Genomic DNA, 14,860 nt, shown 5'->3' with positions numbered 1-14,860 from the left:
ATGTAGTCCTTCAGCTTTTGTTTATCTGGGAACTTCTTTTTTATTTATTTTATTTTTAAAAATATATATTTTATTGATTTTTTTACAGAGAGGAAGGGAGAGGGATAGAGAATCAGAAATATCGATGGGAGAGAAACACCGATCAGCTGCCTCCTGCACTCTCCCTACAGGGTATGTGACCACAACCAAGGTACATGCCCCTGACAGGAATCGAACCTGGGACCCTTGAGTTCGCAGGCCGACACTCTATACACTGAGCCAAACCAGTCAGGGCTATCTGGGAACTTCTTATCTCTTTCCTTAGAATGTAAATAATAACCTTGCTGATTAGGTCCTTACTTTTCATCACTTTAAATATTTTGTACCAATCCTTCTGTCCTGCAAAGTTTCTGTTGAGAAATCAGCTGACCTTCTTATGGGAATTCCCATGTAGGTAATTAACAGCTTTCTCTTGCTGCTTTTAAGATTCTCTCTTTGTCTTTAGCCTTTGCCATTTTAATTATGATGTCTCTGGTTGTAGACCTCTTTGGGTTCATCTTGTTTGGGACTTGGCACTTCCTGGACTTGTATATCTATTTTCTTCATCAGGTAGGCAAGTTTTCCATCATTATTTCTTCAAATAGGTCTTTAATTCCTTGTTCTTTCTCTTCTTTTTCTGGTACTCTATGATGCAAATGTTGGTATGCTTGATGTTGTCCCAGAGGCCCCTTAAATTATCATTTTTGGGGATTCTTTTTCTTTTTGCTGTTTTCACTGGGTGTTTTCTGCTACCTTCTCTTCCAAATTGCAGATTTTTATCTAATATATACTGTTTTATCTAATACTGTTTTATCTAATTTATTGTTGTTGATTCCCTCTAATGTAGTCATCATTTCAACTATTCTTAATTTCTGACTGGTTCTTTTTTTGTTTTCTATCTCTCTCTTTTTTCTTTTTTAATATTTTTATTGATTTTAGAGAGTAAGGGAGAGGAAGAAAGTGATAGAAATATCAATGATGAGAGAGAATCATTGATCAGCTTCCTCCTGCATGCCCTGTACTGGGGATCAAGCCCACATCCCCGGCATGTTCTCTTGACCAGAATCAAACCAGGGACCTTTCAGTGTACAGGCTGACAATCTATCCACTGAGCCAAACCAGCTAGGGCATTCTATCTCTTTTTTGTTTCTTATCTTCTTATCACTGAATTCATTGAGCAACCTTATAACCAATGTTTTGAACTCTGCATCTAATAGATTGCTTGTCTCCATTTTATTTAGTTCTTTTTATGGAGTTTTGTCCTGTTCTTTTATTTGGAACATATTTGTCTTCTCATTTTGGCTACCTCCCTGTTTTTATTTCTATGTATTATGTAGAGCTGCTATATCTCCCAGTTTTGGTAGAAATGTCCTTATGTAGTGGGGCCCAGTGGCACAGTCTCCCTGGTCACCTGAGCAGTGCTCCAGGTATGTCCCTTGTGTGGGTTATGTGTGCCCTTCTGTGTAGTTGAGTCTTGATTGCTGTTAGTATGTCAGTGGGAAGAACTGATCCTCAAATTAATTAGTTGTAAGGACTGGTTATGACTATAGCAGAACAGCTGTTGTGCAATGGCTGACCTCACAGCTGGATTTGCTCTAGTAGGGCTCTAAATCCTGGCAAGTCTGCCCTTTGGATATGTCATTTGTGGAAGTGGTTGGGTGGTGCTCTGTAGTGGTCTGAAGCTGGCTACTGGGTGTGTTGGTTTTGGGGCATCTTGGGGAGGCTCTGGTACAAGCTAAGGTCAGCAGCTGCCTTTGCTTTGCCTGGGCTACGTAGTATGAACTTCAAAGTAATTTATAAATGGTTGCCATTTGTGCTGAACTTGGAGACATATGGGAGAATCTGTGCCATGAACTGAGGCTTGGGACTACTTAGAAAGAGGTATAGGACATGCTGAAGCCAGATGCTACTATTTTGAGGTTTGTGAACTTTTGAGAGATTTTAGGAAACTCTGCAGCATGAGCCAAGATGGGCAATTTGTATAAAAAAGCCACTGGAAATGGTGTGGGTGGGCCCTAGTTGGGTGGGAGTGGGGTTCTCAGGGAATCACCAGATCTAGGAGAACAGTGTTAACCAGGTTGATGGAGACTCAGATATGGTGTCTGCAGGGGGAGAGCTCAGAAAAGTAACAGTGAACTCTACAGCACTTCTGGAAGAAAGCTGCCCCTCCAGCCTTTGCCCTGAAGCTGGATAATTCAGTTCTCCATATGTCCCTTGTGCTTTAAAAAAAATAATAAAAAAAAATTATATATATATATATATATATATATATATATATATGTATATGTGTATATATATATATATATATATATATATATATATATATATATGTATGTATGTATGTAGTATTTATTTCAGAGAGGAAGAAAGAGGGAGAGATTGAAACATTAATGATGAGAATCACTAATTGGCTGCCTCCTGCACACCCTCACTGGCTGGGGATTGAGCCTGCAACTTGGGCATGTGCCCTGACTTGGAATCAAACCGTGATCTCCTGGGTCATAAGTCAATGTTCAACCACTGAACCATGCCAGCTGGGCTCCCTTGAGCTTTTTTTTTTTTTTTTTTTTTTTTTTTTTTAGCTGCTGCTTTAGTGTTGGAGCTCAAAGTGAGTAAGTCCATCTGCAAGTAAATCCATGAGTGGACCCTTTAAGAGGAATGCCTGGGATTCTAGGAGCTCTCTATCTCATTTAGCTGGAATTCCCTTTAGTTTTCACAAACTTCTCTTCCTGGCTTTGTAAACCTGGGCCGGGGAACCTGGTGTGGTTATCCCTCCAGATTTTTAACTGCCACACATGGGTGTGGGGCTACCTCATTCTGCATCTCCGCTCCTCCTACCACTCACGTGGCTTCTTTTGTATCCTTAATTATAGGAGTTCTGGTCAGCTAGACTTCAGGGGTTTCTGTAGCTTTGTTGTAATTTTGATATTGTGGGGGAAAGCAAGTACATTTACCTCCTCTTTCATTTTTGTTTTCTTAAAATATTTTCAGTGATAACCTACTAGTGTCCATGGATTGTGGTTGAAATCAGCCTGAATGGTCAAAATAGGATATTATTTCATTACATTCTCCATAATTGAATCAATGCAATTAATTTTGTTGATAGATGAATTTGTACTGCTCACTATTATTTTACACTGCTTGTCTATCCTTGACTTCCCTCCTAAGGATCTGAGGTTCCTGCTGCCTCCTGGATAGCCTTTTCTAGAAGCCTTTCAGACTTCCTACACCCACCATGACCCCAAACTGGCCTCAGTGTCTCTCCAAAACCTGCTCTTTCTCCCTGGTCTTCATTTCAGGGACAGTTACTTTGTCCCTCAAACCTAGGACAGAGTCCTTGTCCTTTTCTTAAATTCTCCCTTGCTCCTATTTCTTACATGGGCCACTACCCCCACAGTGGGTTCACTAGGCCTCTTGAGCATCTCTCTTACCTGCCTCCCCCTCTCCTTTCTCAACCAGGCTTTGGTCCAGCACCTTCCTCTTCTGACCAGGTCCCTGGCCTACTGCCTCCTGGGATCTCTGCCTCCAGACTTGAGCCATTCCCCACAGGGAAACCAGGACATCTTTGTAATATCTGACCACATCCTTCAGCTTCTCAGTTCTGAGTGCTCCTCTGATAATTTTCAAGCTCAATATCATGTCCTTAGTAGCCTTGCCTGCTCCTGAGCTATCTCATCATGGACAAGCTGGTCTTGCTGTATTCTCTGGTGTCCCTTCAGAGTGTATGTCCTCTGGGCCTCTACTCCTAGAGTCAGGGAGGAAATGAAAGTGATCAGAGGACTTCCAGAGTCACTTCACTTGCAGCCTCTGGGGAGGGGCTATGTAATTGAGTCCCCTGGAGAGACAGGGAGTGGAGTACAAAGGTGCATTTGCTTTTTGCCTTTCAGCTTCTTCCCTCACTTCTTGATAAGAACAACTGCCATTACACATACTCACAGACAAGCATGAGATTAGGGTAAGACTGACTGCCCTCAGACACAGGGGTGTGCTCTAATTGGTTTAAGCCACTCAAAGTCGAATCCCTCTGGCAGTGTGAGAGGTAAAGTGAGGATGACCTATATACTATAATTTTCATTTGGACTATTTGAGTGAAATTTTTGCTATATATATATATATATATATATATATATATATATATATATATATATATATATATATATAAAGATCCAAACCGCTCCAGAGTCCCATCCTTAAGCTAAACACCAGATAGCTGTTGACATCTGAAATATTTAACGACTGGTACTAAACCTGGGCACTAAACAATCAGAACAAACTTTAGGCCATAACAATGGGCCTGGGTCATGGAGGACCCTGCTGGACTGTAGAGAGGTCATGGGCACCCTGGGGAGAGGCTGAGTTGGCAGGCACATAGAGAAGCTGCTATTTACCAGTTGGCACAGAAGGACTTCAGTATTTTAATGTCCTATATGGCTATGTGGTCTGAAAGAGAAATGAAAATTTAAGCAAAACAGAGGGACAGGTTTGGGATGGTGACAGGTTGCATTTCAAAGATGGCCCAGGAAGGAAGGAATGAGAGTGGATGGGGCAGATAAGCAGCCTAGGTCAGTGACTTCTTCACAGCTTGCTCAGGTTCAGCCTTGTTCACTGCCACCTTGGAGCCGGCTTTGGAGCCAACACTAGATGTCCTGTGGAAGCCTATAGAAGAGGAGCTGTAGGTATAGAAGGAATCTGATGTAATGATGTTGTTGATTTTCCAGCGGAGGGTGTTGCAGATCTTCAACATAAGGGGCAGCAAGAGGCAGCAGATGATGTAGAAGATCACCAGGCCAAGAAACACACTGGTTGACACCTGCACGCGCACACACAACAGGTATGGATGGGCAGCCTGGTGGGGCCCCGTCCAACTTGCAGGGCAGCTCCTGAGCAAACAGCCACTCACCATGAGGATGAAGAGGGCTCGTCTGGCATTGAGTGGAAGCCCGTGTAGATGCAGCAGAAAGATGAGCTGGTAGTCACAGTATGTGCTCTTGTCCACACCTCTGGTGGGGGAAGGGGTTAAGGGTTGGGGAGGAGTAAGGCACCCCACAGGAAGCCCCTGATCCCACCTGGGCCACATGCCTGGCTTACCTATTGCTCACCAACACCTTGAAGAAGAAGTCGGGGGCAAAGATGCTATCGGGAATGGTATCATGGCATGGAGAGTTCTCCAGACACAGCCACCTGAGGGCACATGTGCTACAAATCATGCATAGCACTTGCCCACCCTTGACTTCTCCCTCTACCCCAAAAGCTTTAAGTGAGCACCAATTAGGTACAATCTTATAACTTCATACCTAATTCATTCCTTCATTCATTCACTCAATAAGGCTGGCTGAATGCTTAGGAAGTGATAGGGCATTTGTTTACTCACTCATTTCCTCCTGCCTTTCCATGTCCATCTGTTAATTCCTCTATTACTATGCATTCATCTAGATCAGGAGTGGGGAATGTCCATCCCAAAGGCTGTATAAGGTCTGTGAAATCATTTGATCTGGCCCAGCCAAGGCATTAGGGGTGAGTTAAATTTTTGACCAAATGTAACAGTCTATTTTTTAAGTTGATAATTTTATAAGGCCTGAGAATGATGTTATAAATATCCAAATGGCCCTTGGCAGAAAAAAGGTTTCCCACCCCTGATCTAGATTATGGATTGTACACCTTTTATGTACCAACTCCTCACTTATTCCTTACTATCTTCATCCCTTCATCCTAAAAATACAGCTTGACCCTACAGTTTGTGGGACCTTAGGAGCCTTGCTGTGGACAGGGGCCTGAGATATCAAGGTGGGTGAGGCTTGCAGCAACTATTAGGTACAAAGTCACATCTTTATTCATTTACTCTTTCCTTTATTCATTTATCCAACAATCATAGGCTGAATGCTGACTAGGTGCAAGTTGGTTACTTTGTTCATCCACTCACTTCTGTCTTTTGCTCATGGCATCATTTTCTTCCTTTCATTGAATAAAAAATAGTAATTGAGCCATAGCTGGTTTTGCTCAGCTGTTGAGCATCATCCCATGGATCAAAGGGTTTTGGGTTCCATTCCTGTCAAGGGCATGTACTTCAGTTGTAGGCTCTATCCCTGGCCCTGGTCTGGGCATGTGTGGGAGGCAACCAATCAATATGTCTCTTTCATATCAATATCTTTCTCTCTGACTCTCCCTCTCCCTTCCACTCTCTTTAAAAATCAATGGAAAAAATATCCTTGAGTGAGGATTAACAACACACACACAAAAAAGTAATTGAGCTCCTATATACTAACTTACTCCTCCATTGTTTAATGCATCATTAAGACCTCTACTCAAATGTCAATAATGCCTATCATGAGTTAATTAAGCTTGTTTATTGTCTCATTCCACAGATATTATGCTGAGTTTATTTGAATTTGGGCCTATGTAGGAGACAGACCCCATAGGAGACAGAGCTGGGATGGGAAACATAGACAGAGGGTCAAGGCTGGAATGGGGTAGCACAGAAGGATGGAAACCAACTGCCCCATCCAGAACTGTCAGAAAAATACTCCTAGGTGAAGAGTCATCTGAACTAAGGCCTGAAGAAGGAATAGGAACTAGCACTTCAGACAGAGGGTCCAGCTTATGTAAGGATCAGCCCCATTTGAGGAACACAAAGGCAGTCAGTGTGGCTTGGTCTCCTAGAAGCAGAAGGGTTGGATCGGCTGACAGGTGATATGGGGCATGTGGGGGATAAAGAGCTGGCAGCCAGGATATGCACTTACTCAATGCTCGTACTGTGGGACATGATGTTGAAAGCCAAGTCGCTGGTGATCGTTGAGTTATTGGTGGTCCAGATGAGGCTGTAGGTGCTGTGGAAGACCGCCATAATCTCAGTAGAGGACCATGGAACCTCATGGGAGGGGTCGGAGGGCAGCCTAGGCTGCCATCACAGAGGGAGGCCAGCAATGTGAGCAGTGGTGGTGAGAAGGAAACGGGGCTTCACACTGTGGAAGGGGCAAGAGTTTGTGGGACTTTAAGAGCCTTGCTGTGGATAGGGGCCTGAGATACCAAGGTGGCTGAGGCTTGCAGCAAGAGCAAGTGTGAGGTCTGTGGCTGGGAAGCCTGAGGGTTCTGCAGGGAAAGGAAGGCCCAATTATGCGGGGCCTGGGTCCCACAGAGATTACTTGTCCAGGGGGCTGTTGAAGCGGTAAATCTCCTCTTCACTGTATTCCCTGATGGTGTCCATGGTGGGCCCGCCGCCCACCACCTTCAGTACATAGCTGCCAAGAGCAGAGGTGCACACCAATTGGTCTCAGTTTCCTGAGTTCTGCATCATATCTACAACCCCAACTTTACCCCTTACCCCCTCCCATCAGCCCTGGTTTGGATATGCTTTTACCTGCCCCGAAAACTGCCAGACTCTCCGGTCACCAAATCTTGGATCAAGAAGAAGGGGTGGAAGTCTGTGGGGTTGGAGGGTGTTGAGGCCAGGAGGAGGAGAAATTAGCTTGGCTTGAGAAGTGGAGGATGGTGAGGGGAGAAAAGAGAGAGAGGACCAAGGGGAAGAGCAGAGAGTAGGTAGAAGGTAAGGGGACAGGGAGGGCAAAGTGGTGGGGGCAGAGGACAGGGAGCAATGCAGAGGAGGAGACTGGATACTCACTGTCACGGAAGAGAAAGCAGGGCATCTCAGGGTCTATGTAAACGCAGTCAAAATAGTGACTGTTCTGTATGCGGCTGTACTCCAGGGTGTAGGTGATGTCAAAGGCCAGGCGCTTTCCAGGTGGACAGCCTATAAGCACTGGCACCACCAAGTTCCCCTGAGTGGGAGGAGAAAAGCCTCGCTTGGGAAGTGGGAAAGGGAGGATGCCCCTCCTCCCACACACACCATCACTACCTGCTGGGCTCACCCTCACCTAGGAGAAATCCAATTACTATTTTCCTTAAACCAATACTCGAATTAACTGCAGATACTTATATAGCTTTTACTGTGTACAGAGCACTGGTGTTCTAAGCACTTTACATATTCAAATTTGATTCTCCAAAGAACCTTGCAAGGTTGAGGATAACATACATTTTATTTATTTTTTAAACATATTTTGATTGAGCCAAAACCGATTTGGCTCAGTGGAGAGAGCGTCGGCCTGCAGACTGAAAGGTCCCAGGTTTGATTCTGGTCAAGGGCATGTACCTTGGTTGCAGGCACATCCCCAGTAGGGGGTGTGCAAGAGGCAGCTGATCAATGATTCTCTCTCATCGATGTTTCTAACTCTCTATCCCTCTCTCTTCCTCTCTGTAAAAAATCACTAAAATATATTAAAAATAATAAATAAATAAACATATTTTGATTGATTTCAGAGAGGAAGGGAGAGGGAGAGAGATAGAAACATCAGTGATGGAAGAGAACCATTGATCAGCTGCCTCCTTCATGCCTCACACTGGGAATCAAGCCCCCAACCTGGGCATGTGCCTTGCCTGGGAATTGAATTGTGGCCTCCTGATTCATAGGTCAATGTTCAACCACTGAGCCATGCCAGCTGGGCTATCGTACATTTTAGAGATGGCAAAAGTGAGGCACTGAAAAGTCAAGCAACTTATTAACTATCCAGAGCCACATAGCTGTTAAGTGATAGAGCTGGAACCCAAACTGGGCCATGAAGCTTCCACCTGCCTCCAGGAAAACACATATAAAACAATAAAGCCTATACCTGTGGAGCAGCTAACACCTAGTCAGACTTTATAGGATTGAAGTTGGTCCTGAATTCTCAAACAATTGACCTGATGGAGCATGGGATATGAGGAAAGTGCAGCCAGGTGGGACAGGGGTAAGAAAATCCCTGTGACATTGTCTTCAGAATGAATGACCCCTGGCCCATTTCAGGGATAAGTCCCAAGGGTTTCACCCAATTGTCAAAGGGGAATGGGCATCCAGAAACTGTGCTCTGCTCGACAGTGACTGTGGAAAGGAGTTAGCAGTCATAGTTTAAGCACTTCTCATGCTGGACTTGGGCCAAAGACTCCATCTATCAGCCATTCACTCACTGGGAGTCTAATGGGCATCTTTCAATTCAATATATCCACAACCCATCTCAACTAATGGTACTTCATCCCTCCATGTGCAGGCTAAAAGCCTTGGTCTCATCCTGGAAACCTTTCTCTCTCTCACCCCCATATCCAGTCCATTCAGATAGCCTATGTCCCTTGACTTCAAAATAGAGCCATTCTCTCCCCCCACCTTTCAGCTCCTTTGCCCCACACTTGCTTGCCTAACTTTGTTCCCTCTCTGGTCCCACTCCCCACCCCCCAACACTGTCCATATGTCTTCCACATACAGTCAGAAGGACCCTGTGAACACTCGAGTCACTCCTCTACTTAGAGCCCTCCCCATTAGATGTCACATGATCTGCCCCATCAACACTTTGACCTCATTTCTTACCACTTTCCTCTTTGTTCACCCTGATCCAATCACACTTGTCCCTCCATGTTCCTTTAGTCTAACACATGAAACATATTCTCACTTTCAGGCCTTTTTACCATCCATTCCCTCTCACTGGCATGCCTTTCTGGCACATAAAATGACTCACTTCCTCCCCTCCTTCAAGTTTTTGCTCAAATGTTTCCTCCTCGGCCAGGTCTTACTTGAGCCATCCTATAGCAAATGCTGACCTACCCCATGCACCTTACCTGCCTTTTCCCTCCTAGCACTCATCACCTCTTAACACACAATATCTTTATAAAAAATAATTCTTGCCCTAACTAGTTTAGCTCAGTGGATAAAGTGTCAGCCTATGGACTAAAGGGTCCTAGGTTCGATTCCAGTCAAGGGCATATGCCCAGGTTGTGGGCTTGGTCCTCCCAGTGCAGGAGGCAGCCAATCAATGATATTCTCTCATCATTGATGTTTCTATCTCTCTTATCTCCTTTCTTCTCTGAAATCAATAGGAAATATATTTTTAAAAGTAGTAATTCTTTATTGTTGAAAGTATTACATATGTCCCTCTTTTCCCCTTTTGTCCCCCTCCAGCCCATCCCTGCCCTCTGCCCCAGGCCTTCATGTCTGTGTTCATAGGCCATGTGTATATACAATACATACAAGGTCTTGGATTGATTACCTTCCACCCACCCTCCCCACTTTCCCTACCGAATTCCACACTCTGTTCCATGCTTCCATGTCTCTGGGTCCAATCCACTCATCATTTTGTTACTTAAATTCCACATATGAGTGAGGTCATGTGATACTTATCTTTCTCTCACTGACTTATTTCACTTAGCATGATACTCTCCAGGTCCCTCCATGGTATAAATGTACCACAGCTATTTTATCCACTCCTCTACTGATGGGCACTTGGACTGTTTCCAGATCTTAGTTATTGTAAATTGTGTCGCTATGAACATAGAGCTGCAAATATTCTTTCTGATTGGTGTTTTGAGTTTCTAAGGATATATTCCTAGAAGTGAAATTCCATATTAAATTTTTTTGAGGAAACTCCATACTGTTTTCCATAATGGATGTACCAGTCTGCATTCTCAACAGCAGTGTACTAGGGTCCCCTTTTATCCACATCCTCACCAGCACTTGTCATTTGTTGATTTGTTGATGGTAGCCAACCTGACAGGTGTGAGATGGTACCTCATTGTTGTTTTGATTTGCATCTCTCTGATGATCAGTGACTTTGAGCATTTTTTCAAATGTTTCTTTGGAGAAGTGTCTAGTTAGGTGCTTTGCCCATTTTTTAATCAGATTGTCTGTCTTCCTTTTGTTAAGTTGTATGAATTCCTTATATACTTTGGACATTAGGCCTTTATCAGATGTTTCATTGCCAAATATGTACTCCCATACAGTGGGCTCCCTTTCATTTTGTTACTGTTTCTTTTGCTGTGCAGAAGCTTTTTATTTTGATGTAATCTCATTTGTTTATTTTCTCCTTCATGTCCTTTGCCCTAGGAGTTGCATCTGTAAACATATTACTACAAGAGATGTCTGTGATTTTGCTGCCGATGGTTTCTTGTAGGATTTTTATGGTTTCCCAACTTACACTTAAGTCTTTTATCTATTTTGAGTTTATTCTTGTGTATGGTGTAAGTTGATCCAGTTTCATTTTTTTGCATGTATCTGTCCAATTTTTCCAACACCATTTAATAAAGAGACTCTCTTGACTCCATGGTATGCTCTTGCCTCCTTTGCTAAATACTAATTGAGCATAATGGCTTGGGTCAATTTCTGGGTTCTCTGTTCTGTTTGATTGATCTATATGTTTGTTCTTGTGCCAGTACAAGGCTGTTTTGAATACTGTGGCTTTGTAGTATACCTCAAAATCTGGTATTGAGATTCTTCTAACTTTGTTCTTTCTCAATATTGCTGCAGCTATTCAGGGTCTTTTTTGATTCCATGTGACTTTTTGGAGTATTTGTTATAGGTCTGTGAAGTATGCCACTGGTATTTTAATAGGGATTGCCTTGGGTAGTATGGACTTTTTAATGATGTTGATTCTACCAATCTATGAACACGGTATGTTTTTCCCCTTGTTTCTATCTTCTTTTCTATTTTCAATGTCCTGTAGTTTTCCACGTTCAGGTCTTTTGCTTCCTTGATTAAATTTTTTCCTAAGTATCTTAAAGTTTTTTGTTTCAATGGTGAATGGGATTGTTTGTTTAGTTTCTCTTTCTGAGAAATAATATTGGTGTATAAGAAAACCATAGATTTTTGGGTGCTAATTTTACATCCTGCTACATTGCCAAATTCATTTATTAAACCCAATTGGGTTTTTTTGGTGGAATCTTTAGGGTTTTTTATGTACAATATCATGTCATCTGCAAATAATGAGAGTTTTACTTCCTCCTTTCCAATTTGGATGACTTTTATTTCGTCTTCCAGTTCTGTGTTGAATAAGAATGATAAAAGTGGGCATCCCTGTCTTGTTCCTGTTTTTAGGGGGAATGGTTTTAGTTTTTGCCCACTGAGTATGATGTTGGCTGTAGGTTTGTTGTATATGGCCTTTATCATGTTGAGATATGCTCCCTCTATTGCCACTTTGCTGAGTGTTTTATCGAAAATGGGTACTGGCCCTAGGTGGTTTGGCTTAGTGAATAGAGCCCTGGCATGCAGACTGAAGGGTGCCAGGTTCAAATCTGGTCAAGGTCACATGCCCAGGTTGCTGGCTCATTCTCTAGTTGGGTGTGTGCAGGAGGCAGCTGACCAATGATTCTCTCTCATCATTGATGTTTCTATCTCTCTCTCTCCCCTGTCCCTTCCTCTCTGAAATCTATAAAAAATAATTTTAAAAATAAGTGTTGGATTTTGTTGAATGTTTTTCTGCATCTATTAGTATGATCATGTGATTTTTGTCTTTCAATTTGTTTATGTGATGTATCACATTTATTGATTTGCAAATATACTGTACCAGCTTTGCATCCCTGGAATAAATCCCACTTGGTCATGGTGTATGATCTTTTTAATGGTGTATGGATCTGACTTGCTAATATTTTGTTGGAGATTTTAGAATCTATGTCCATGAGTGATTCTCTTTCTTTGTAGTGTCTTTATCTGGTTTTGGAATTAGGATAATGCTGGCCTCATAAAAAGAGCTTGGAAGTGTTCCTTCCTCTTGGATTTTTTGAAATAGTTTGAGTATAGGTGTTAGTTCTCTTTGAATGTTTGGTAAAACTCCCCTGAGAAGCCATTTGGACCTGAGCTTTTGTTTCCTGGGAGTATTTTGATTACTGCTTATATTCCACCAGTTGTTATTGGCCTATTCAGGATTTTTTTATTCTTCCTGATTCAGTTTTGAAAGATTGTATTTTTTCTAGGAATTCATCCATTTCATCCACATTGTCCAGCTTGTTGTTCATAGTATTTTCTTCCAATCCTTTGTATTTCTGTGGTGTCAGTGGTTACTTCTCCACTTTAGTTTGATTTTATTTGGGTCCTCTCTCTTTGTTTCTTAATGAATCTGGCTAATGGTTCATCAATCTTGTTTATCCTTTCAAAAAACCAGCTCTTGGTTTCATTATATATATCAATACATGCATACTAGAGGCCCGGTGCACAAAAATCACGCTTTTTTTTTTTTTTTTTTTTTTTTTTGTGTGTGTGTGTGTGTGTGTGTGTGTGTGTGTGTCTCCTTCATCTCAGCCTGCACCCTCTCCAATCTGGGACCCCTCGAGGGATGTCCTATTGCCCATTTAGGTCCAATTTCCAATGGGATCGGGCCTAAATGGGCAGTCAGACAACCCTTTCACAATCAGGACTGCTGGCTCCCAACCACTCACCTGACTGCCTGTCTGCCTGCCTGATTGCCCCTAACCACTTCTGCTTGCCAGCCTGATTGATGCCTAACTGCTCCCCTGCCAGCCCAATTTCCCCTAACTGCCCTCCCCTGCAGGCCTAGTCCCCCCCAAATGCCCTTCCTTGCAGGCCTGGTCCCTCCCAACTGATCTGCCCTGCAGGCCTGGGTCCCTCCCAACTGCCCTCCCCTGCAGGCCATCTTGTGGCGGCCATCTTGTGTCCAATGGGGGCAGCCACCTTTGACCACATGGGGGCGACTATCTTGTGTATTGGAGTGATGGTCAATTTGCATATTACTCTTTTATTAGATAGGTATATATATATTAGTGGCCTGGTGCATGAAATTTGTGCACAGGGGTGTGTGTGTTCTTCAACCTGGCCTGCACCCTCTCCAATCTGGGACCCCCTGAAGAATGTCCTACTGCCAGTTTACAGGTATCAGGCCTAAACCAGCAGTCAGGCATCCCTCTTGCAATTCGGGACTTTTTTTTATTCCTTTCTGGCTTCGAACTGCTCACCTGCCTGTCTGCCTGCCTAATTTCTCCTAACCATTCTGCCTGCCAGCCTGCTCACCCCATTTATCCCCCATGCCAGCCTGCTTACCCCCACTGCCTCCCCATTGCTAACCTGCTCACTCCAAACTGCCCCCCCACATTGTTCAGATCACCTCCAACTGACCCCCACTGATGGCCTGCTCACCCCCAATGGCCCTGCCCCCCACCAGCCTGATCACCCATAACTACCATCACTGGCCTGATCACTCACAATTGCCCTCCCCTCTTGGCCTCTAACCGCCTTTACCTCGTCCCTCTCCATCATGGCTTTGTCTATAAGACTGTCTAGAAGGTCTCCCAGTATAATTAGTGCATTACCCTTTTATTAGATAGAGGCCTGGTGCATGGGGTGGGGGCCAGCTAGTTTTCCCTGAAGGGTGTCCCAGATCAGGATGGGGGTTCCCTTGGGGCATGGGATGGCCTAGGTGAAAGACCTGTGGTGGTTTGCAGGCCAGCCATGCCCCCATGGGGTGAGGGTCCCCATTGGGGAGGCATGGCAGGCCAAAGTGAGGGGCTGAGGATATTTTCAGGCTGGCCATACCTCCTTCAAGGTGAGGGTCCCCACTGGGGTGCCTGGTCAGCATGGGTGAGGGGCTGATGGCTGTTTGTAGGCTAGCCATGCTTCCTGGCAACCCAAGTTCCCAGCCTCTCCTTTTTCCTTTTTTTCTTTTTTTCAGTGCCTCCTTGAGCAGAGGCCAGAGCTGGCTGGAAACAAGTATCTGGAATTTATTTATCTTATATAATTGAAACCTTATAGCCTTGAGTGGAGGCCAGGGCTGGCCAGGGCAGGTGGGAAGCTTAGCTTCCTCTATCGCCAGGGGCAACCCAAGCTTCTGCTCACTCCAGCTCTGTGGCTGCCTGCCATATTTGTTGGGTTAATTTGAATACTCACTCTAATTGGCTGGTGGATGTAGTAGAGGTACAGTCTATTTAAATGTTTCTCTTTTATTAGATAGGATAAAATGTGGTCTTTATGTCATTTACTTTTTTTATAATATATTTTTTTAATTAAATTATTATTTTTGTACATATACCAATGCCCCCCCCCTCC

General features: G+C 43.7%; 1 protein-coding gene across 1 annotated transcript in view; it reads right to left on the bottom strand.

The window, feature by feature from the left end:
- Nucleotides 1-4,576: 4,576 nt before the first annotated feature.
- CATSPERG (cation channel sperm associated auxiliary subunit gamma) overlaps nt 4,577-14,860 on the bottom strand; it is a gene marked incomplete at its 3' end in the record, with an annotated part of 53,374 nt that continues 43,090 nt past the window's right edge. Inside the window, 7 exon segments of the mRNA XM_084906876.1 lie at nt 4,577-4,828; nt 4,919-5,018; nt 5,107-5,199; nt 6,756-6,842; nt 7,158-7,253; nt 7,373-7,436; nt 7,634-7,790. Coding sequence (XP_084763002.1) covers nt 4,577-4,828; nt 4,919-5,018; nt 5,107-5,199; nt 6,756-6,842; nt 7,158-7,253; nt 7,373-7,436; nt 7,634-7,790 — 849 coding nt within the window.

This window comes from Pipistrellus hanaki, assembly GCF_964339955.1.
Source record: "Pipistrellus hanaki genome assembly, chromosome: 15".
Classification (NCBI taxonomy): domain Eukaryota; kingdom Metazoa; phylum Chordata; class Mammalia; order Chiroptera; family Vespertilionidae; genus Pipistrellus; species Pipistrellus hanaki.
Note: the sequence above shows the minus strand (reverse complement) of the source record. Positions and strands in the feature narration are given on the sequence as shown.